General features: G+C 44.5%; 1 protein-coding gene across 4 annotated transcripts in view; it reads left to right on the forward strand.

The window, feature by feature from the left end:
* Window positions 1-24,276, forward strand: part of GNB1L (G protein subunit beta 1 like) — a 501,997-nt gene that overhangs the window by 334,281 nt on the left and 143,440 nt on the right. For all 4 annotated transcript variants that reach the window (XM_078667934.1, XM_078667935.1, XM_078667937.1 and 1 more), the window contains one exon: window positions 13,578-13,676. In XM_078667934.1, the coding sequence (XP_078524060.1) occupies window positions 13,578-13,676 (99 nt within the window). The remainder of the gene's footprint in view (window positions 1-13,577; window positions 13,677-24,276) is intronic.

Here is a 24,276-nt window from a genome sequence, read left to right on the forward strand (position 1 = left end):
TTTAACCAGAAACATATTCATGTTTGGGGACGAACTATACTCCCAAAACAGCGGGACGGCGATGGGATTTTCCTTCAGTCCCAGCTATGCCTGTCTGGCGATGGGATGGTGGGAGAAGGAAATAGCGTGGAGCAACAGCAACGAAACAGCACTGAATAAAGTAATAAGCTGGACCCGCTATATAGATGATTTACTCATCATCTGGGATGGCAGCAAAGAGGATTTCCAGAGATACTTTAACATCATGAATAACAGCATACCAAATCTCAAATTTAGCTATGTTATAAGCAATGAGAGGATTGTATTTCTGGACACTGAGATCTATATCCGAGGGAACCAAATTCAAACAACATTGCATCGAAAAGTCACTGCCACCAACTCCACACTAGAAGCAACCAGCTTCCACCAACATTCCCTGATCAGTAGTATCCCATATGGGGAATTCTTGAGAATCCGGAGGATCTGCAGCGAAAATGAAGAGTGGGAAAAACATAGCACTGCAACCTCGAAGAGATTCGAAAAACGCAAATACAACAAAGGCATTGTGAAAAAATGCTGGGAAAGAACAGATAAAAAAACAAGAGAGGAATGTCTCCAGAGAAAACCTAAAAAATCAACAGAGGAAGCGGAACCCATACGCATGATAATGGATTACTCTAACGAGAGCAAAAGAATTGCTGATATCCTTAAGCGTAATTGGAAAATACTTCAACTGGACGAAACTGTGAAAGACATGGTGGGACCACATCCAACGATCACCTACAGAAGGGCAAAGAACCTCAAGGATCATCTGATCCATAGCCATTTTAAAAAAACAAAAAAGGATGAGTGGCTAAAAACAACGGGGTTCGTGAAGTGCTACGCCTGCAAGGTGTGTCAGATCGCCAAACCCATTAAACAGGTACAAATGTCCAACAAAAAGACCTGGGAGATAAAGGAGCTGATCACATGCAAAACAACCCATGTGGTCTATGTCGTGGAATGCCCATGCCCCATGAGGTATGTGGGCAGCACAATATGTGAACTTAAAAAACGCATACTGGAACATGTGCGTGCCACTATCCACAAAGACAAGGCTAACGCAATAGCCAAGCACATGGAACTGTATCATCAGAGTGACTGGAGCCAACTGAAATTCTTTGGTCTGGAAAGTGTCCCCAAGAAAGATCGAGGAGGAGACAGAGAAAGACTCTTAAGACAAAAGGAATCCCGCCATATCCTAAACCTACGAACCTTAACGCCCTATGGGCTGAATCAATCTGAAGAACTGTATATACATTTATGAAAACTTCTCTTTTCTTAACTTTTGTGATGCCCAATATATATTTATTCCATGTTGACTGATGTTAACAGGTGCAAAAGAAATAAGTAATGACGAAAATGTGATACTATAATAGTGAAATCACCCAAGCGGTTGTTAGAATAATGAAGGTGGAATTAAGCATTATGGGGAATCTGTGATATTAAGAAAGCCTCACACTATGTGAGAATCAATTTATACTTATAAATCAGTGATACCGATAATGCTGAGTTTAATTATATGATTCCTACATATATAATGTCATCCCACCAGAGGGAAAATATTTGAAACAAAATAATGCAGCTGCTCAGAAACAAACGGAGTCAAAATTGTTACCATACTGTTTCCTAATCCCACTAGAGGGAACTTAATATCACTATCATGTCACAATATCTTTATTCGCATCTAATGAAATATAAAATGTAAAAATTGGGCGATATGAAGCAATATCGACACTTTGATAAAAAAACTACATGTCCCATAAAGCTTAGAGGCTCTGACACACCCCGAACAGGAAGTGATGTATGAAACACATTGTATTGTGGTATATCATGAAGGGGTAGCCCAGAGAACGGTTGATCGTGAGCAAGGTATTTGTAATACCGAAACGCGTAGATCGGAACATCTGCCTGTGGAAATGTAACTTAAAAACGATAAAATAAAAAAACTGCAAAAAGAATACCCGTGGAGTGCGACCCATTTGTTTCCTGTGAGGGAGCTGTGGACAAGATATCAGCAGCGTGGTTCAGCTGCAGGGCGCCGCACCCGTACTGAGCGCTGTTGGAGTGGCGAAAGGAACCAACCATGGAGAATATATATATATATATATCAAGATCTGCTGGCCTTCAGAAGACTTCTCAAGACCTGGCTCTTCGATCAGTAGCAGCCCCCCCCCCCGCCCCCCAGCACCTTGAGACCCTCAGACTTATCGTTCTGTGGCACTGCTTGTGTCTTGATCTCCAACACTACAATTCTCTATTGGATGGCTGTGACCCCACTATTCTTCCACTTGTGCTCAATGTTGGGCCCAATAGTAAGGCAGTCTGAGGACACCAATGATAAAAAGTCCCAATTAACACAGTTGGACCCCAGTAACCACTGATCGTCTTAGAACCCTCAGAACCTGTTCCTGCAGGCACCAGTTGGATGAATGTAGCTGTTAACAATGTCTATTTAAAAGAAAGTCGAGGGCTGAACAACACACGCTGTCCTGTCCCAGGAAGTTTGAGTGATCTGGCAACCTTGGTAGAAGAGGTATTCAGTGTTCTGCCAAGAATTTGTTTTTCCAAATTGTGATTGTTAATTTTAATTAGCATTTGAATAGTACACAATCTGACATGAACATTTCCTTGCTTCAATTTGGAGCTATCAACTTGTCCTAGGAGGCAGCCCTGCGGGTGCGTGAAGGGATTTGAGATTAAATGTGTCATTAAAGGTGCTTGGGAGTGTGTCTGCGAAGGATTGAATGAATCATCGCTGCGGTTTAGATCCTGATCCTCAACTCGTTTAATTGCCTGAGAAATGGAGTATCTTGTCAGATTTTGGGACTGCCCCTGGCCATTTGGATTCAGCACTGAGGTCCATTTACTAGTCACTAGACCTGTTTTATTTCTGGTAGCCGAAAGTACATGGTGGTGTTGCTGTAGTCCATATTAACACCAGTGAGCGCCATCTCTATTGTAATTATTTTTCCCTGTGGCATTTTTCCCTTATTTTATTTACATTTATTCATTTGATTTATTAATGGTTGATCAGTTATCTAACAGTTAATTTCAAAGGTCTAGCCCATTTTTTGTATTTTTTTTACGGAGCTATATATAGAGAAAACTTGACCCGAAGGTATCGAATATCAGAGCGCTTTACATAGCACCAGTTCTGTTACATGAGGACACATACATTTTTGTTTGGCACTGGGAGATTAAGTGATTTGCCCAGAATCACAGGATGTTCAGCGTCGTTGCCGAGACTCGAACCCAGTTGCCCAGATTCGAGGTCGACCGCCCTAGCCGTTAGGCCAACTCCTCTCCCCAAGTTCAGTGAGGGTGACCTTTTGGGAGTTGATATCAACTTCTCTGTGAGATATTGGCTGATGGGTAGGCTTGCATTTCTGATCCATTGGATTAACACCTCCGCTGCGGCGGCTATTCCGTCGCAGCTCTAAGGGGGCGGGGGAGGCGCGCCCATGCTGGTGACGGAACCGCTCCGTCACCAGCCTCGGTTGAGCTGTGCTCATGTCGGAGCGGTTCCGTCATGGCCCCGCCCGCTCAATAGAATGTGCCGCGCAGGTGCGAAATCAGCGCCGCGCAGGCGCGTCGAGCGAGCCATGACGGAACCGCTCCGTCATCAGCACAGCGCTACCGCGGCTGATGACGGAGCGGTTCCGTCATCAGCGCGGAAGGAGCTAAAAGCAAAAGCGTACTCCTCCTGGATATAGTCGGAGAGGAAGAAGGTGTAATGATATTGCCTCTTGTGTAACCCATAGCTCTCCATGACAGCTTTGCATTAACTTGTGTTATGAAGCAACGTAGCCTTGCCCTCACAATGTTATTGAGAAAATAATGTCTAGAAATCATATTACTTTCATAAATTTACTTCACAAAGGCAAAAAAGGGCAACAACATTGAACATTGCTATCCCTTCCATTACTACATAGTCTTCTGTGATTTTTGAGATGTTACATCAGAGAACAGCATCACACCAATATTTCCCCTATAGCCTGACCTATTGGAACCTGCAGTGCAGTTATTCCTTACACCTGCATTAGTGAAGTCTACCCCATAACTAACATAACATCTCTGCTTCTTTAAAAATATAAACCACCTACCCGGGACCCACTGTTCCTTGGATCAGACCCTCCTCCATATTTGGTCATTGTAGCAGCAGCAACAAAAGTCCCACACTGTTGCTCCTTCTTCTTCCGTGCCGCCAGACAAAGAAAGCAAACAAATAGATGCTCTTGGGATAAAGATGTGCGCAACATCAGCATCTACAATGAGGGTTGCCAGTGCTTCTGCCTTCTTGGGAAGGTATCACAAATCTATGTGGTATTTTTTAAACAGATTTATGGAGAAACTCCCAAAAGAAGACAGGCAAACTTTCAAGAGATCTCAAATGAAGGTGGCCTGGTGGCGAACCAGGTAATAATTGCAGCCGCTTATACATCGGCTCTTGCAGGAGACTTCTCAAGACCTGGCTGGTCGAGCAGGAGCAGCCTCCCCCACTACCCCCTTAGCGCCTTGAGACGCTCAAGGGTGAGTAGTGCGCTCTACAAATGACTGATTGCTCCACGTGGATATTGTTATGGGGTTCTGCGCACGTAGATCATCATGGCTCAGACAGACCGGACTCAAACCAGAAACACAACACCGGATTTTCAATTTTCAATTGTCAGGTAGCACTCTGTTTGCGTCTCATGCAGACAACGAGTTGTCCCAAATAAAAGCAGAGATGGACACAAAGGCTGTTGGTCTGGAGAAGTGGAAAGAATACCTTTGGAGGTACAGACCCTCTGATAGAAGATATTTCTCTCAGAGGGTTCAAGCCCCTCCCTGGTCTCAACAACACCAGCAGCAGCCAAGACAAGACTATCATCCGTGAAAACCATCAAGAAGAAGAGGAACTCACCAGCCTTTGGCATCCATAAGAAAACCTCAGGCTAAATAATGAACTGTTGCTTCCCCCTTCTCTGACTTCCCCTTCTCTGTTTGTCACTCCGGCGGGGGAAGTATTGTCAAACATCTAGAAGAGTGGCGCTTAGTAACAACAGACAAATGGGTCTTGAATATTGTTTAGAATGGGTATTCTCTTCAGTTCAGGTCCCCTCATCCTTTAATTCCACCAATCAAAACATCGGCTTATCAGAAAGAGCTACTGCAAAAAGATGTCAACACTATTTCAGAAGCATCCTGTGAAGGAGGTTCCTTAACACCGGAGAGGACTGCAAATGTATCCCCGATATTTTTTGGGATCGTGAAAAAAGGTCTAAGAGAATTCAGACCCAATCCATATATTCAAGAACTAAAAAGGTATATAAAGAATAGTTCAGAATGTTGACATTACACCAGATCTATCCTCAAATACACCTAGGAGACTCCATGTTTTCCATAGATCTCCAAGATGCCTATTTTCACATTCCAATATCAGCAAATTATCTAAAATTCGTTCGATTCATGATAGGATCTCATCATTACCGATGCAAGGTCCTACCTTTTTGACTAAAATCAGCTCCACAAACATTTGCAGAATGTATGGCCATCATCGCAACCCATCTAAGGGAACAAAAGATCTCCATCTATCCTAACCCGGATGACTGGTAAATGAAGGGTATGTCACCAACGGAGACAAAGAAACATTACCAGTTTGTCTCAAGACACTAAGCAATCTAGGTCTACAAGTGAACCTCAAAAGGTCCAGTCCAAAACATACAATACCTTGGAGCAATGCTGAATACCCAGTCCGCAAAAGTGTATCCTTCAGAGGAGAGGTCATTATCAATCAATCTAAAATGTCATAATCTCATACATACTTGTCATCCAGCAGCGAGACAGATTGCATACCTACTGGGTTTGATGGTCTCTTTAATTTTTCTATTTCCACATGCAGGACTAACATGAGGCCCTTCTAACAATGCCTAGAAGATTAGGGCAACCAGCTCTCAGACCACTGAAAAATGGACCTGACCCACTCACGGGCTGCAATTCAATCTCTCACATGGTGGAAACAACCAAAGAGTCTATTGGTAGGTATACCGTTCCATCTGCCAGCTCAAACATTAAACACAGATGCCTCTCTCCAGGGATGGGGAGCTCATATGGGATACTTGCAAACCCAAGGGATTTCGTCAGACAAAGAAAAGACTTATCTTGTCAATCTTCTGGAATTGGGAGCTTTTCATCTGGCCCTGAAATATATTTCGTCTATCACTGACAACAAATTCCCTTCTTGTTCAGACCGACAATACAATAGCAATTCATTACCTGAACAAGTAAGGAGGAATTCACTCTCGACACCTATTTCAAGAAGCTCAACTCATATGGAAATAGTTAATAGCCAGGTACTTAACCATGACAGGTGTTCCAGTGGTTCAGAATGTACAGGCAGATTCACCTAATCAGGTATTGCCGGAAAATCACAACTGGGTTCTAAACAACGCGGTCTTAAAAGGCATTTTCCAAGAATAGGGCTTTCCGCAAATAGGTTTGTTTGCGGGCACAAACAACAAAAAATGCTGATACTACGCATCCAGATTCTTCCAACCAGGGTCGAAAAGGAGTGCCCTTTTGATAAACCCTTCAATGAAATTTCTCTACTCATTTCCCTCAGTTCCACTCATACCAACAGTAAATATCAAACTCTACAGGTCCAAGACCAGGATGATAATGATAGCACCAGAATGGCCTCGTCAGTGGTGGTTCACGGACCTTCTTCATGACCGCACAAGAGCCTGCTGTGCGAACAGGAACTCCTGGACAAGTTAAAGGCACAGATACTGCACCCTAACCTTGCATCACTGAACTTGATGGCTTGCCTCCTGAATTCCTCCAAAATGGTCATTTGGGCCTTCCACAAGACTGCATGGACATATTATGAGAGGCTAAACGACCAACAAGAAAATCATATGCCTTTAAGTGGAAAAGTTTTTGTTTATGTGCATCCAAAACAGACACCTTCCATCCCTAAGTCAGGAAGAAGTGATTATACCGTACCTTCTTTATTTGGCAAGGTCTGTTTCACAGTTTTCTTCCATTAAAGTGCAACTTCCATCTATAACAGCCTATAGAAAATCTCTCTCAATAACTTCTTTCTTTAGAATACCTGTAATTAAAGACTTCCTTGAAGGGCTTCAAAAGTTATTGCTCCAGTTAAGACACCGTCTCCTCCTTGGGAACTTAACATTGTTCTGCCCAAATTAATGGGACCCATTTGAGCCCATTCATTCATAAAGCCTCTTTACAACAGCTTACATGGAAAGAGACTTTCATAGTAGCCATTACATCAGCACGAAGAGTGAGTGAAATTCAAGCATTATGTTTTGTAGAACCATACACAGTGGTTCATGGTAAGAGAGTTGTGTTGAAAGCTCATCTCAGTTTTCTTCCTAAGGTGGTTTTAGAATTTCATATTAGGTGGTTTTAGAATTTCATATTAATCAAACCATTTCATTACCTAGCTTTTTTCCTAATCCATCAACTCCAGCTGAACAGTCTGAACACTCTCTTGATGTTAAGAGTTCAGAAATTCTATCTGCCCAAAACCAAAGCCATAAGAAAATCAGATTGTTTCTTCTTGAATTATGACCCAGTAAGAGCAGGGTTAACATCACCAAAACAAACTAACTCTAGATGGATATTTTTTTGAATACTTCTTACATACCAACAAGCTCAAAAGCCCCACCTGGTAGACGTAAAGGACATTCCTCAAGGGGAAAGGCTGCAACTACAACTCCTCTCCAAAATGTTCCCAGTTCAGAAATATGTAAAGCTACTACATGGAGAGCTGTATATAGCTTTACTACACACTCTTGTCCAGATTCAACTTCTAAAGCAGATACTCAAGTAGGACAGGCTTCTTTGAGGAACCTTTTCGGGTGATTATTGGAGCTGTTTCTATATCGTGTACGCTTCCCGTGGGATGGGCGTGCTATTCTATTCAGTGCTTATGACTGTTGATGATGAGCTAGAAGAGAAGGAAAAGTTACTCACTGGCAATCCTACTTCTCTGTCACCTGTGAGGCATGATGGGATTGAGGGGGTGCTGTGAGATTTTTAAAGGCACAGTGCCTGTTTTCACTACTGTCCTTTGAACAGTAGCCTATTGCTAACAATGTCTCATATTCCCTTTCCTTTTACTTTTAAAAAGAATGGTTTGTGAAAGTTTTTCTTTAATTAATGTCACATATCTATGCAATTTGTTTCTTATTTAAATAAAATTTCAGTAAAAAAACTGGCATTTTTAGCCTTTCTTTAGGCTGGAGACATATATGTAAAGTACTAGGTACAAAGTTTTTTATACATATATGATTCTTTTTTTTTTTTTTTAAAGTGCTCTGGGATCCCAACGTGTGGGCGGGATTATTCAGTGCTTATGACTGTTGATGAGATACCCTGAAAGAGAAATCAGAATCCTTACAGAGAAACTTCTGCTGCATCTCTTATTCAACGTGCTTTCAGCCGTTTTCTCAAAAAGTGCTCCGGATCCCAGCCTGTGGGCCGGACTGGTGTGTGCTTATGACTTTGATGAGGATTTCCCTGGAAGAGAACTAGGATTACAGGTGAGTATATTTTCTTTACTTGGTTACAACGGCCAATGTAAAAACAAGGTTTTGGTTCTCACAGAAGGCCTGTACACTGTGGTAGAAGATAGAAGTACATTATAAAAGCAGTTAAAAAAACATCACTGTTAGTCTAATGAACGTAAAACAATGCATACGTCTACACCTGCTTGACTGAGACTCCCAGACGTATACATCTATTTGTTATAGCACACTAGACATGTTGCCGCCTTATCCATGTGAACACGGAAACACCACAAGTAACTGAGCGAAGGGAGTTCCTGAGACAAAAAAGGGTGGTCATTGGAAGCCCAATATGTTTTTAGAGAGACTTTGAGGTGGTTAATTTTGAGTTTTGATTCTTCCCAACCTGCTGAACTTGCTTGAGAAGTTGTCGATCCATAACCAGAGCTGCCTTTGGTGGGAGAGCAGAGGCAGCCAAGCCAAGCTAGATCCTTGATAGTCAGTAATCTCTGGCAGGAGCAGACAATGACTCGAGGACTTTTGACATCATTAGTTAGAACCTTGTGGGTGCAGCGCCTTGCGTTTGCTAGAAGGACCCCACCATTTGGGCCCCTGCTACTTGTTCTTTTTGGAAGACTTCCTTCCTCAATTCAGTCAGTGCATTAGCAAGCTTCAGGGCACTATGTGCATTTTAAACAAATTGCGTACCTTTGGAACAAAGTGGCCCTGAGAACCCATTCTATTCTTCTAAGTTGCACATGAACCAAGTGATTGTTATTCCTCATTTTCCTAACCTAGAAACTTCCTTGGCACAGGAGACACTCCACAGCCTCAACGTTAGGCTGTTGTGGGCTATTTGGCCCCTGCCACACGGTAGGGTGGCACAATATGGATTTTAATATTATTACATTTGTTTTAAAAGCTTGCAAGGCTGCTTTGTTTTTTTTAATTGAGAGTCTGTGTTTGTTCACCCTGTTGTGAGCTAAGGGGAGAATTAGGATGCTAGTCCACCACTCTCCACCAAGTAAGAACAGTGAGTGGATGAATATGAGTCTTCAACATAATGTTTGTTAGCAGGGAAAGCGAGGATTCAGGATTGAGAGAAAAGACGCTGGGGGAGATGTCTTCTCTTTCAGGTGTCTTAGATGAGTCAGGGTGCCACGCTCTCATTGGGAGGTCCTTAAAGGCACTGCAAACACCACTGGTAAAACAAGTTCTGACTATAACAACAAAGGAAGATGGTAAGCAATGGTAGCTGTGACAGTATACCAATATTTATCTACTCCCAACCCTTTTGTTCTTGCCTAAAGATGTTGGCTCATCCAATATCACACAGCAGGTGAAGGTCACCGCAGGGTAGGTCTTCGGAGTCACGCGAAGGGAGAATAAAAGGAAACACAAGCATTAAGGTAGAACAAAACAAGGGTGTAGGAAAGTTCAAAATGGTGTTCGAACTAAACCAGTGTGAATCCTACAACTAAGCGGTTGCTGCTGCCACCCAACTACTTAAACATAGGTGGGATGTGATCCTAGTGCGGTCTAATTGGGTAATCTCTGTCTGATCTGGAAGACCCAGTGCCTGTCTCTCAGCCCCTGTCTCCCATGAACCAGTCTCCACACTCTCCCTGCTCGCAGTGTTCCAATGCTGCCTTTTTTCCAGATCTTTTGCCTTTGGGTAAGGGAACCTTGCCTGCTGTGTCCCTGGGACATTACTCTGTGTGTTTGTGCGCATGTAGATATATCACAGTGGTGGTAGACACTCTGTAGTTCTAGTTAGGGTTACCAGAGATAGGAATTCCTTGGATTTTTCACTGTTTATAACTGTGTGCCCTTTTTACGAATCTTCACAAAACTTGGCAGACCTATTCTTTATCTTACATTGGCGGGTGATGCAAAGAGTGTCCGTGATTGGGCAAGAAGATGCAAAGATAAAAGGGGAGTACCAAAACGCATTTTTTCACCTATGCGTTTTCCATAGATGTTTGTATAGGATGTAGAACGAAAACGGCTGAACAGATTTACATGAAATTTGGCAGCATTAGACATTATGATGTGCAGGTGATCCTTTGGGTACTACCGGTAAGTAGGATAAGTATTGTTTAAGTTATAAGGCATTTTAACGTATTGATATCTGTTGTTGCAGTATTTTCACAAATGTTTGTTGCTTTTCATGGCAGTACCACGGAACATAGCGATGACATGATTGGCTAATGACTTCCTTTACCAAAGGTAAAGGCTGCCATGTTGTTTTTAGGTACACTTTGCCTGTGAGCTGCTTTTAGATCTTAGATGTAGGCAAGCATTAGGCATGATATTATTTACTAACATGGGAGTCAGACTCCGGCGGAAGTGAGCACTCTGATTGGCTGTCAGCAACATGAGAAAAATGTTGTTGGCTACATTGGCATGTCTCCCTCTTCTCCCATGTAGAATGGCATCCTGAAACTTCAGCGTAGGTAAATATATGTGAGATAAGTTTATACTATTGGTTACATTGTGTGCTTCCCCTTTAGTTCGCCCTGTTTCCCTGCACGGGGGTTCATGGGGGGGCACGACCCGCCATCACCTGCCTCACTGGCAGTCCATAACATTAGGCAAGTGGAATTACAAATCATCCAAAGGGGCTACCACATTCCTTTATGGAAATCCCACCTCGCCCATGACTTTAGTGTCAGGATACTTTGCATTTCACTTGTTTTATTCCGATTGATTGCCTGGTTTCCTTTCATTAGTTTGCATAATAGTTTGCTCCAGGAAAGACCAGTGCAGGCAGAGGAAACATGTATACAGTGGTCGTCCATTGCTAACTAGTCATAAACCATGAAACCAAGGTTTGTGCATGAATTAAAAAACCATAGACCTTGCGTCTCACCCAGTGCGAGTGAGATTCACACATTTGCGGGGTTTTCACTCACCACCGTCTAAATGTCACACCTGGTAAGAAGAGCTAGACATCTAACTTCTAAGTCTCTGTTCCAACCTGGTAGCTCACACGCCCCACCGTGTCACACGATATCGACTCACTTCAGTGGCGTAACAAAACTTGAAGGGGGCAAAGTGCTTGGAGGGCTCCCCCCTCCCCCACACTCTGAACACAGCCAGGAGCTTTCAGGTCGGGGTCCTGTCGTCTGTGCTCAGTGCTGGAGGGCCGCCCTGGAACTAACCCCCACACCCCGCACAGTGATGCGGGGGCTATCTGTAGTATTCTTGCATGATGTTTTATTCCCTTTGTTTCTCTGCTCTAGCTGCTCAGCCTGTGTGTTGTATCTTCTGTATGGAACGTTGGTGAGTGAGCCTCGAGTACAATGCCTGGGTGACTGGATGAGGAATGACAGTCTGTGGATGGGGCTGAGTAGCTAGCAGGCTGCTCCTGGTGGGGCTGTTGACATCAGCTTACAGGCTGACCTACAGGACTTATATGCCTGTTAATGATGACCTACTTGTTGATCAGGACTTACTTATACTACCTGTGAATAAAGCTACTTGGATTTCAATTTACCAACGTGTCATCATTACTACACCATTGCTACTCATTGGCTGCCTTCACACGGTTACCCAGTAGAGTGGCGATATCACACCTTGGGGGACAAAGTGAGTTAGAAGGCCTTCCAGAGTGGGTTTTCAGGTGGTGTGAGGAAGCCCTGTACAGCTGATGTCCACGAGGGTTTCCATCCTGCCCAGAGTAAGTAGAACCCTTGCTGTGTGTTGGTGGGGGGGGGGGAGTGTTGGTGTTTGGGGGGGTGGGGGGGGTGGAGGCAGAGGTAGGTAGGTGTGACTCTTAAGCGTACTTGGCTCAAAGCCACGCCCCCTCTTTGGCCTGGTCTCCATGGAACACCCTCTTCAGCTGCTTATGCTGTAAGGGGCTCGAAGCACAGTTGCCTCAACAGACACCGTGCCACCCTCACACGATGCAAACATTTTCAACAGGAGCTTAGCTTCATGGGGCGGTTTGGGGTGTTACATCCCCTTTTATATATATATTTTCTGATAAATAGTAGGATGCCAGTGCTTTCAGTTGGGTATGGTGAGGTGTCAGTCGGATTTCACCATGAATGTTTACATACACACATTCTCTCTGGTTTGAAAGTCCTCAAAAATGTTGGTTATTTTACAAAATATTGTGTTTTATTTTAGTACTCTTACCAATGCACATTCTTCTCCCTTTTCTTTGCCCCTTAGGCCCCTCTCATGTAATGAAATGTTAAGTTTAATATATATAATATTAAACTTAAATGTAATATTTAATACAGCGCATGACTGACCCATCGGCTGTCCGCTTGTCGTACAATGTTATTTAACATTATATGCTACAGCAATTTTTGGAAAATCTGACGCTCACCCCCCTCCCCCCCCCCCCCACCCCAATTACGCCCCTGCAGTGCTTCATTTGAGCCAGTGCTTTACGGTGCTCAGCACCGGCACTTAGTCATCAACACCGGTGCCTTTCATGAGCACCAGTTACAGACCCATTCATTAATGGCACTGGGAGATTAAGTGATTTGCCCAAAATCACAGGATGTTCAGCCAACACCGAGACTCTAACCTGGTTACCCAGCTCTGAAGTTGGCATCTCTGGCAATTACGCCACAACCTCTCCCCACTTTCATGGTTAGTAGTTGGTTCTGTTTTAGGCGGTGCTAACATTAGAAATTGGCTGGGGCCAGCTGCCTCCTGATGAGAGCCCCCACACTTATTTTTTTTAATACAAATTAACCACTGTGCACCTGATCTTCAAAGTTGGAAGGTGTGCTGTTCAGAGCAGTGTTGTGTGCAGAGCAGCTCCTGAGGTCTGTAGAGTCTGCGGGAAGCCCTCCCGCCACTGGGGGGCGCACTACAGCAGACTCTTAAGGCTCTGAGATGAGCTGCCAGTTAACAGATGTCACTTTTTAGGTTGTCACTCATGTTAAGGATTGTGTGATATGACTTCCTGTGATGTCATCGAATATGCGAATCATTGTTTACTCATGGGGATCTCTAAAGCTGGAGGTGGTGATGCTTGGGCACTGAGCCCACTAACCTTGTACCCATGCTCTGTCTTGGCAGGTGCAGGTCCGAGAGATGCCCTCCCAGCGGCTGGTGTGCGCCCTGACCCCGGAGGGCGAGCCCCGGACCGGCATGGCCATGTGCCTGAGACTGTGGCAGGTAAGGCACCAGCCCACGATTGTGAGTCACTGCACACAGCACATGACTCATTCCGGGGCAAGGAGTGGGCTCGTTGTCGAATCAATTAAGTCATTATCTTGTTAAAAAGGAGCTTGCAAAGTATTATTAAGACACCGAGCGTGGCTTTCTTTTCTGAACCTTACGTGATGTTTTGTGAATGCGCCGTTGAAGGCTGCGCGCCCCCGGGGCGTTCTCTGTTGTGTTTGCACCGCTCCAATAAATGTCAATCATTTGATATCTAACTGTGCCCTCCCAGCTCCCAGAGCGGATACTTGGAAAAGGGATTCAACGGGGAGTGCGAGCGCGCGCCTGGAGGCTTTCACACCCTGGCGAGGCGGCGCTTTGGCGCCCTTTCCCAGACTGTGCCATGCAGGCCTGTTATTATTGTAGCGTTTTGGGCCCTAGGCTCATGTGCTACTAAAATGAGGGACACAGACACCGTGAGTGTGCTTCGTTAACTGGCCACGGGCACGTGCACTCGGGCCCTTTTATTAGCAGGCCCACGTCACTCGTGACGCCACTGCTGGATGGGTGTGGGGTGTGAGTGTGTTCAGCCCTCGAGGGAGTGGCTGGGAAAACTAGTGCCTGCCAGGGCCGGTCTGGCCATTGCGGGCACCGGGCATTTCCCCAGTGTGCCGCCAGGGTTGGGGGCCGGTTTTGGGCCCCTGGGGGCTGATTTTGTTACAGGGCCGTTTTTGCAGCATAGCAGCAATATTGGCACCTGTAACGAAATTGGCAGAAACCGGCCCAGGTAAACAGCTCAGCTGCACCCCCAAACCCCTGGGGGGCTGGCCAAGCACTTTGCCAGGGCCAGTTTTAGGTCCCAGTCCGGCCCTGATGCCTGCTGAGACACTAGAACGTGTCCAGCAGGCAACTGCAATTATCTCTGCGTACCATCAAGGACATATTGGTCTCCACAGGTGAGACGGACCCACCTATCCGGTGTAGTTTGTAGAAATGCCCACAAGGAATAAAACATGGCCCTATACACACGAATGCCCATTCACCAAAATGCCTGGGAGAGAAAAAGTGAAATTACAGTCCATACGAACACTGATGACATCACATTGGTTGGCGCCTTGCTCATCTGTAGCCCCACAAACAGCCTCTTGTTTGCCGTTGAGGGGTTATACGAGGGCCACATGCGAAGACTCTAGAAAGTAAGGAGGGATCTCGGAGCCCATTGACTTCTTGGTCCTGTCGCTGACTCGATGGCCCTGGGACCATACGTAGCAAGGGCAGTGTTAGGAAAGTCACAGCTACCACTAAATAATGGCCGTACCTATATCATGTGTATTATTGCCTTGGTTTTGGTGTCTTTTGCATATATTATATATAAAAAAAATTATAAATGCTGAAAGGGCCAGGGAAATTCGCCGGGTATGTGTCGCTGACAAAAGTATAATCTACGCTTTACACATGTGAAATCAGTTGCGGTGCAAGTTATACTTATATGTCAGTTACATATAACTGGTGTATTTCCCTGGTTTTATGGATTTTATATGGTAGTGTTTTTTTCAGTGATTTCTTTTTTTAAGATTTTCTTAACGTAAGTTACTACCCCTCCCCAGGCCTATAAATGGGATGAAAAAACTGGGAGGTCTCTTAAAGGGGCGTGGCCAATGTAATTAAGGGTGTGGCTTAAAAACACATAAGATAAGAATCTGCTTAGCATAGTGTGCCACCAGACATGTATTTTGCCGTTTCTATCATTGCATCCAGATATATGATACAAGTAACATCATGCCTACAACAAGTCAGGATTATTGGCTTTGTCAAAGGTTGTGAGTTACATAAGATAAATAGGCAGCAACTATGGCTTGTTAAATATAATATTGAAAAAGCTTCCACTTACAGCCCTGGTGACACAGCGACAATGTTGCTGCTCCCGAGTTTCAAGAAGAGAAGGGAAATCCAGAGAGAAAATGACTCTTTAAAGGATTTTTCTTCCCCTACAACGCTCACCTGGCATGACGTCATGCCGTAACTTCTCCATTAGTGAGAAGTGAGCAGTGTACATGATGTGCCTGCTGGCACTGCAGTCTGGAAAAAAACGACCGCCTGGGCCAGGGCGCAAAACAGAGCCCTATAGAGACCCATTTCGAGGCCCCCTTTAAAAACTGCCATTGCTCTGCACCGGTGAGACCTGGCCCACTTAAAGCCCTGCCCCTCCCTCATGTTGTATATATACACACACACACACACGCACGCACACACACACACACACACACACACACACACACACCACACACACCACACACACCACCCCCCCCCCCCCCCCCCCCCACCCACACACACACACACACCCCCCCCCCACCCCCCGTCCAGATATTGAGGTATGAAATAGAATGTGTGTATTTGGCAAGGGCAATTTGTTGTAAAATCTTGCGGTAGACACATTTTTTTTGTTTCATTAGAATAGGGATGGAGAAGGGCCAGCTGCAGCCCTGATTGATGTTAGCAGGCGCGTGTAATTAGTGTAGTGATCCGCCGCCTGAGCCCGGCTACAGCCCTGGTTGATGTTAGGTGGCGCGTGAAATGTCGTTGAATGAGAGAGTTATCAGCCGCGGGTAAATCAGTTTAATGATAGAGTTCAGTGACAGCGAGTAGGAGAGGCTGCAGTAATTGTCCCCGCAGACACGCTCATTTGCGTGTTCCCCCGCTTGAGGCCCAGATGCAGGCCTGTTTGATGTTAGCAGGCGCGTGTTCCCCCGCTTGAGGCCCAGCTGCAGCCCTGGTTGATGTTAGCAGGCGCGTGTAATTAGTGTACTGATCCACCGCCTGAGCCCGGCTAGAGCCCTGGTTGATGGTAGCAGGCGCGTCTAATTTCGTTGAAGGAGAGAGTTCAGTAAAAGCGCGCAGGAGAGGCTGCAGTAATGTTACTTACCAGGCCTCCAGCTGAACGCGTTTGTCATGCCCCCAGCACAAGGCCACAGCAGACGATCTTCTGATTAATGTACGACCCACATGGCATGAAGGGCGAAACGTAGCCCACGCCCCCAGCGTTTCTCGCACCCCCAGCGTTTCTCACACCCCCAGCGTGTCACGCCCCCAGCGTGCCCCTTGATGCTGCGCAGCAACGTAATTGGCGCTTGTATGTACGACTCACATGGCATGAAGGGTGGACACACGCCCCCAGCGTTTGTCACGCCCCCAGCCCACGCCCACAGCCCACGATGTGATGGCCGTACCACACGCCCCCAGCGTTAGTCACGCCCCCAGCCCACGCCCACAGCACAACGCAGACACGCCCACAAGGGACTACTTTGCTGGCACGGTTCTTTTACCTTTTAAATGTATATGGTGTCCTACGGTACAATTGTATGTCTTGCACTGTATGATTGTGATGAACACCACTGTTTCTTGAAAAGTTAATAAAAACAATAAATTAAAAATAATGTATATGGTGGCCATCTGCATAGCCTATGTCCTTCTGCTGCAACTGCCCTTCCCAACGCTGTATTGGGTGTTGTGATTGGTGCTGTGGTTACTGAGATTACCCGCCTCAAAGGTTTGGGCTCTCTCTTTATAATATTTGTATGGATATATATATATGAACTTCGCCACTCGTACAAGCCTTTCAAAGCCAAATGACGATCAGCGGACCCAAGTTTCTGGTGCCAGTTTAAAGTGCTTTTATTGTGCTTTCCTTTGCCCAGCAAAATCCGCCATGACGCGTTTCGCTTATATATATATATATATATAGCGGATCCAGTGCTGTGACTGGCATAGCACAGAAGGAACGTCGTGTCCGTTTTGCATGGAGAGAAAAAAGCGGAGCACCAACATGACAAGTCAATCATACACCCAGTGGGGGATGTTATTTTAATAAAGAAGAACATGCGGCATCTACTAAAGTTTACAATTAACAGAGTAAGACTTCCAAGACCACAATGCACGCTTAGCACACGCCCCGATGGGCGGGACATGTAATATATCACGAGTGCAAGACTCACCTTTGCTGCCTCCTCTTCACCGAAGCCAAAACCAGTGATCAAGGGCGAATGCCGCCAGAAACGCGTATGGACTCTTTGGCACACTTACTTTGATGTGACGGCGATGCTGCTGGCCCCGCAATTCATGCAAATAAAAAGAAGTTTACACGACTGGGTGTGGCGCCTTCAATGTTGGGAGTTTACGTTTGGATATATATTTATATATATATATATATATATATCTCTGTATATATATATCTCTCTCTCTCACGCGCTCTCTCTCTCTATATATATATATATATATATATATATATATATATATATATATATATATATATATATATATAGATATATATCTCCCTCTATATATATATATATATATATATATATATATATATATATATATATATAGATATATATCGCCACTTAGGTGTATCTAAAGAGTAATAGGACCCCCAGTCTTTAGATTGATCTGTGTTCGCACCCCTAGTGTAATTGTGCTGTGTGATCCAGAGAGCTGTTGCCCTTGTGTCTCTCCTCTGTGCCCATGAACCCAGGAGCCCTGACATCTAGAACATTATGTTCATTGATCATCCCACCCGCCTTGTGCGCTCGCTTGTAAGCAGCTGTCAAGCACTAGGAATGACACACAACTGTGTGCCAGATGTGTGTTCTCTCTGTTTCTTGTGCTCCCTGCCCGACTGAATGCTAACTTCTAGTTGTGGTTTCCATCATCGAAGTTAACACCACCTGCTTACGGAGACGAGGGTTCCTTGTTGTGCCTTGGGTTTTATTGTGGTGGCGATCTACGCATCAGTATCACCTGGTTCCTTGATGGCACAGGGTAACCCCAGCCGTAATGTGAGATGGTGCGTACTAGACCTGTGATCCCTATCGGGGTGCCATGTCCTGCATCCCCTTGTTTTCTGTTTTGTTTTCAGACTTGTGTTTGGTGGACTCTGCACCTTACTCCCAGATCCTTCACGTAAGACACCTTCTGGACTCACAGTAGGGGCATATGTTGTTATGCATCATGACACTGATCTGACCATTGCATCACATCCACTGTTCTTGTAGGTGCTGCAGGCACACAGAGATGTCTACTCCTCCTCCTGAGCCGCTTACAGCACTGTGCGCCTGGTGCCGTGGCACTAGACACCGCAGAAGGACTCACAGCTGAAGATACTCTTTAATGCACCTTGGACACTGGATCTCACCTTTCCCCCTCTTCATTACCTATCCTAGGTGGTGAAGGCAAACACCCACCCCCCATCCTTCTGTGCTGCTTGCACCACAGACAACCTCTGACCCTGCTCAGTGCTAAGGCACCAGACAACCGCAAGAGTCACACCTGGGGGCACTGTTTAATGTGCCTTGGGCATCAGATCTCACATTTGTCCCACATGCGTTGCTTCTCCTGGGTGCTGCAGGCACTCACAGTTCAATTCAATCCATAAAAGCACAACATCAATAAAATAATAAATAATTGATGCATATGTCATCGATACATCAAACAATCAATTAACCATACATATGTACCGTTTTGTCATGTATTCCTATAGGTTCTGAATCAATACCTCTATTCCTGACCCTATTCTGGTTAAACTAACTATCTAGTTAACTAACAATCCGCCCATGAGGCAAGAACAGCCCCCATGATGCAGATACCGTTATCTGACGCAGTCACACTACGGCACAGGAACGTGTTATCTGATTAGGTCATAACGCTTGAGATCTAATTAGACAAGCGACATTCCTCCAGCCCCTGATAAGGCATACGACGTTCTCATAACAAATCAAACCTATGACAACCTGGAAAATCCGTGCGGCCATTGTTTTGATTTCACAGAGAACTTTAGTAAAGAATGTGCTAACGAGCAAGTCGTATGACATCTTTATTGACGTATCTATGTCCATCCTTACGTCAATCTCGGCACCTTTAAGGTATAAATATTGCCGATCTTGCCCTATGCAAACACACGCGTGGTGACGAGATGGAGCAGCCATACTTGCCGAAGCCGAGAGCAGAAGCAGACCCCGCTGGCAGCAGCCCCTTCTTCCTGACGCGCTGAGAGACGCGCTGCTATCTCAAGCCGAGAGACCCAGCACCGGCGCTTCTGGGCAGCCCTCGCAGGCAGCCTGGAATATCGAGAGCAGAGAAAGAGATACCATTCCTCATTCATCCTAAATTCCAGGTACAGAACTGAATAACCCCTCACAGAGAATTCTTTAGTTATTCACTTGGCAAAAACAAACTTAACTTAAACTGTAACTTTCTATTCCCGCCCACGCATTAGACTTAGGTCAGGTACACGGGGTAGGCGTATTTAGAAACACCAGTTGAGTACGTTTAGTCAAATGTATATGTGTATGTAAATATATTTTAATCATTTTAAACATCATATGGCTCAGAAACCATATCAATGTTTTTACAGTATTATTTTATACTATTGCTTTTAATGTATGCACTTTACTTAACTATAAGTATTGCAATAATATCGATCCATTTCTCTTGTACGAGAAAAGAGACTGATCAATAAATAACACCTTTTTATTGAACACGCCCGTCTCTTCCTTTTCTCTACAATCTGATGAGACTAAGAATGCACGTACTGACTGAGTAAAATAATTGCCTTGTGCTCACACGACTCTTGAGATTGACTCTTGATTAGGGGAGAGCAAAGTTGTCATGTTCTATGGTTGTCAGAAACTAAATCCCTTCTTGTCTAATCAGGGAAGTTAATTCCTCCTTGAACATTCGAGAAAGTTTCTAGCGAACTCTGAGCTACGCTGGCAAACCCAAAACTTAAGTCTAGTATCGACAGTAGTAGACCTAGTTAACGTCTGGCCTAGGCCTTTACTGCTGTAGGTACTATTCCAATGCGCAGAGCCTATTGGGAAAATAGGAGGTACACTACATGGCGCCCAACGCGTTTGGAAAGGGCGATAAAACTAACGTAAGACATTTAGAGTAACTCAGTCGTGCTTTCTCACTCAGACCCCTTTTCCCAAATACTCCAAAGACGTCTGGAGTGGGTGAAAGGTTATATCCTCCAAAACCTCGCAGGAGGGAACTCCTATGTAAGGTTCTTGGTTTAGTCAACGTTGAAGGATACACAGTTCCAAAATATTGTGCATCTAATCTTTGTTTCCATAAGAAACCTGATCTGCAAACAAACATAATACCATCCTGTCAGTAAAATGGGAGACAGTGATGAAGAAAGAGAGGCAGTTAGATTAGCAGCTGAAATAGCAGCAGCTGATACTGCAGCACTAGATGCGGACGGGGATATAATACTCATCCCGGTCGCCAAAAGGAAATCTATAACCTTAAAACTGATAGAAAATGGACTGACACCTAGAGGTGGCACAGTCATATTCGTAATTGAGGCACACGAATATCGGCAGACAGAGGTATACTATACATGGATACATTTTCCAGCAGCAAATGCTGTAACAAAGTACTTCCACTATTACAAAATAGAGGTTCCACCAGACATTTACACTCCTTTCGAGGAGGTGGAAGTACCACTCAAATTCCAAGAGCATTTGCTCTTATTTGATGGCGCCCTAATACATAACAATCACATTACAAGGCTCGGTCCTTTAGGTAGACCAGGAGCAACGTGGCCGGTCTTAGCCGGATACACACCACACCCAGACATCGAAGGGATGTCTACAGGAGAGCTGTTAATACAGCTAAAACAATTACTAAAAATTCATAGACAATTAGTTCAGTATGTAATGCGGACTTCAACAATTCAGCCAGCGATTAAACTTCCACAGCTGACCCCTCACCAGGGGAACACAAATAAGATTACACCACAGAACATCCAATCCTGCCTAGGTAAAGTTCCGGCTAAACGGGAACAGATACCATTCTGGTTGGCACAGAAAATCACCCAAATAGAGGCGGTGTTTCCTGACACCACCCCGCTAGAAAAACACAGGATTCTGACTATATGTCTCCCAATGGGAATCGCACCACACATAGAGGACTGTGACACTTGGGGTACAGTCTTTGCTTCCATCTACACAAAAACGCACGGTGTTCCATCCATTTCGGTAATACCAGATGTGCTAAAACAAATTCAAGATGAATACGGTCCAGAACCAGCTTTAACTCTTGGTATGAAATTACTGAAAGACTTCAAGCAGGTCTCGGCTATATTATTAGCCAATATAAAAGGTGAAGCAGCAAACGTGGCGATCCGCCAGAGGTTAAAAGAGACAAATATAGCAGACCAACCAGCTGAAATTGCCAGAATCATAGAAAAATCCTATGAAGAACTAGGTAGAGATAGTTTAGGTGGAATACCCGTAAAACCGCAACTGACTGAAAGTCCAGAAAAAATATTTTTTAATAATTCACCAAAAAAGAACTGGGATGGAAACAAACAATCTAATCCTAAAGAAAAGAAATTCCAGTCCAGAGGAAGGTCTCCTAGGCGAAGAGAAAAATCTCCAAACCGAAGACAGAGGTCACCGCAGAGTGACCCCTCTGGGAATAGATATAACCTTAGAAATAGGGATAATATTAAAAAACCTGATAGATATCAAGACATTGATACACGTCCCTCTCAATCTTTTCAGACTTCCTCGCAGAAATCGGAAAGAAGAGGACGATCAGAACAAAGAGAAGAGCACGCCAAGTCCAAAGACAAGGAACCTGCTCAACTAAAAAAGAAATTACAATTTCCAAAAAAGAAGGTAGCCAGTATCAAGGTAGTTAACAATGCCGAGAATACTGAGGACACAACTGAAAAACGGAGAGTGGGCTCAGACAATGCTAGACAGCGCAGCAGAGGTGAGCATAGCTCGCAAAGTCCTTATGAATCATCTGGAGACAGTGGACACGAATGAATACCTTCAAGTGGAAACTGCAGACACCAGAGTTAGCAAACCCCACAAGATATACGAGATAACATTACGTATAGAGGGAGATAAGACTAGGAAAATAAGGGGCCTATTTTGGGATAATCTCTCCAAGGGCTATGATATCCTTCTAGCTGAAAAAGACTGGCCACCAGAGTTTGTCAGGGAGTGCCCTCATGGCGAAGAAATAATTATGCCTGCCTTCTCGAATCAAATCCCGATTCATAAAAAATATACACTTGCTAGAAAGTGGGCAGTGGCTCTAGCACCTGCTTTATATAAAAATCACGTAGGATGGGATGAGGATTCTCCTCCTCACAAAATCCAGTTAAAATCACAACCTACTGCACAAAGGCAGTACCCAATTAAGCAAGAAGCTAAAAAACAGGTAAATGAAATACTAGATCAGCTAGAATACCAGGGGGTGATTGAAACTTGCACCTCACAAATGAACAATCCTTTGTTTCCGGTCTCCAAACCAGACAACTCATATCGTCTAGTTTTGGATTACCGACACCTTAACACATGTTGCAAAACTTTTGCAGTGCAAAACTCACACAGTGCTGCACTAATGAATAACATAGTGCGCAAAAAATACAAAACTACCTTGGACATCTCCAATGGATTCTTTTGTCAAAACATAGCACCAGAGAGCAGATATTTAACCGCATTCTCAGTAAATGGCACTCAAAAGCAATTCTGTCGGTTAGCCCAGGGGTACAAGAACAGCCCGGGGGTATTCTCAGCGAGAGTAACAGAATTACTACAACTATATGATGATGAAGCATTATCTTATGTCGATGACATTTACTTAACAGATGATGACTTGGATACTCACTTGAAAAGAGTGAACACCATAATACTTGGGTTCGCAGCAGAGGGTTACAAATTCAACTTTAAAAAATCTAAAATATGAAAAGACGTATCCTCTGCCTATCGACATTCTGCCTCTACGACATTACGCCTGTGTAATCTATACAGACGGACATGCTCAACCCTCCGTTTGGGGAGAACAAGCATACAACCCCACATGTGAGATTACAAAAGAAGTATGGCGCGGAGGTATATTAAAACCTCTATTAACAAAATCACACTCAGTAGAAACTAATTCAGAACAACAAACTGAAATAATAGCTTTGAAAATGGCGCTAGATAATGCGGATCGCGAATTCCCGACACTTATAGTGTCAGATTCATATTACTGCGTCAAATCATATAACAGCGATTTGCAGACATGGATTCAAAACGGTTACAAAGATGACACAGATGCACCAATAAAGCAGAGACTGCTCTGGGAACAAATAGCTCTTTTACAAAAAGAACTACCAAAGACTCACGTGACTCACTCACTGAGTCATCAACGTGATGGCGTTCACGTTGTAGGGAATTCATTGGCTGAAACAGCCGCAGCGGCAGCCACTAAATCGGCTCCCGTAGTTCGAAAAAAGCGTACATTAAAATACATTGACGGTGAAACATTGCTGGCGGTGAAAACGTCATCAAAAGGCGACTGCTCAGCGTTACCGATCAACTATCCACTCAATTACACATACATAATCGATGCAAACTCCGTCCCTTTTGCTCGAATCCCTGGAGTGGGGGATAGAGTGATTCCAAACATGGACAGGAGAAGCTTGTTAATCGCAGACGCACATATGGGTGAGGGTCTTGGACACCTCAAACTGAAAGATTCTATGGAAGAATTACAATCACGGTACTGGTGGCCAGGCATGAGCCTACATCATACCATGTTTGTAAAAAACTGCCCA

The sequence above is a fragment of the Lissotriton helveticus genome, chromosome 11 (genome assembly GCF_964261635.1).
Source record: "Lissotriton helveticus chromosome 11, aLisHel1.1, whole genome shotgun sequence".
Taxonomy (NCBI): Eukaryota; Metazoa; Chordata; class Amphibia; order Caudata; family Salamandridae; genus Lissotriton; species Lissotriton helveticus.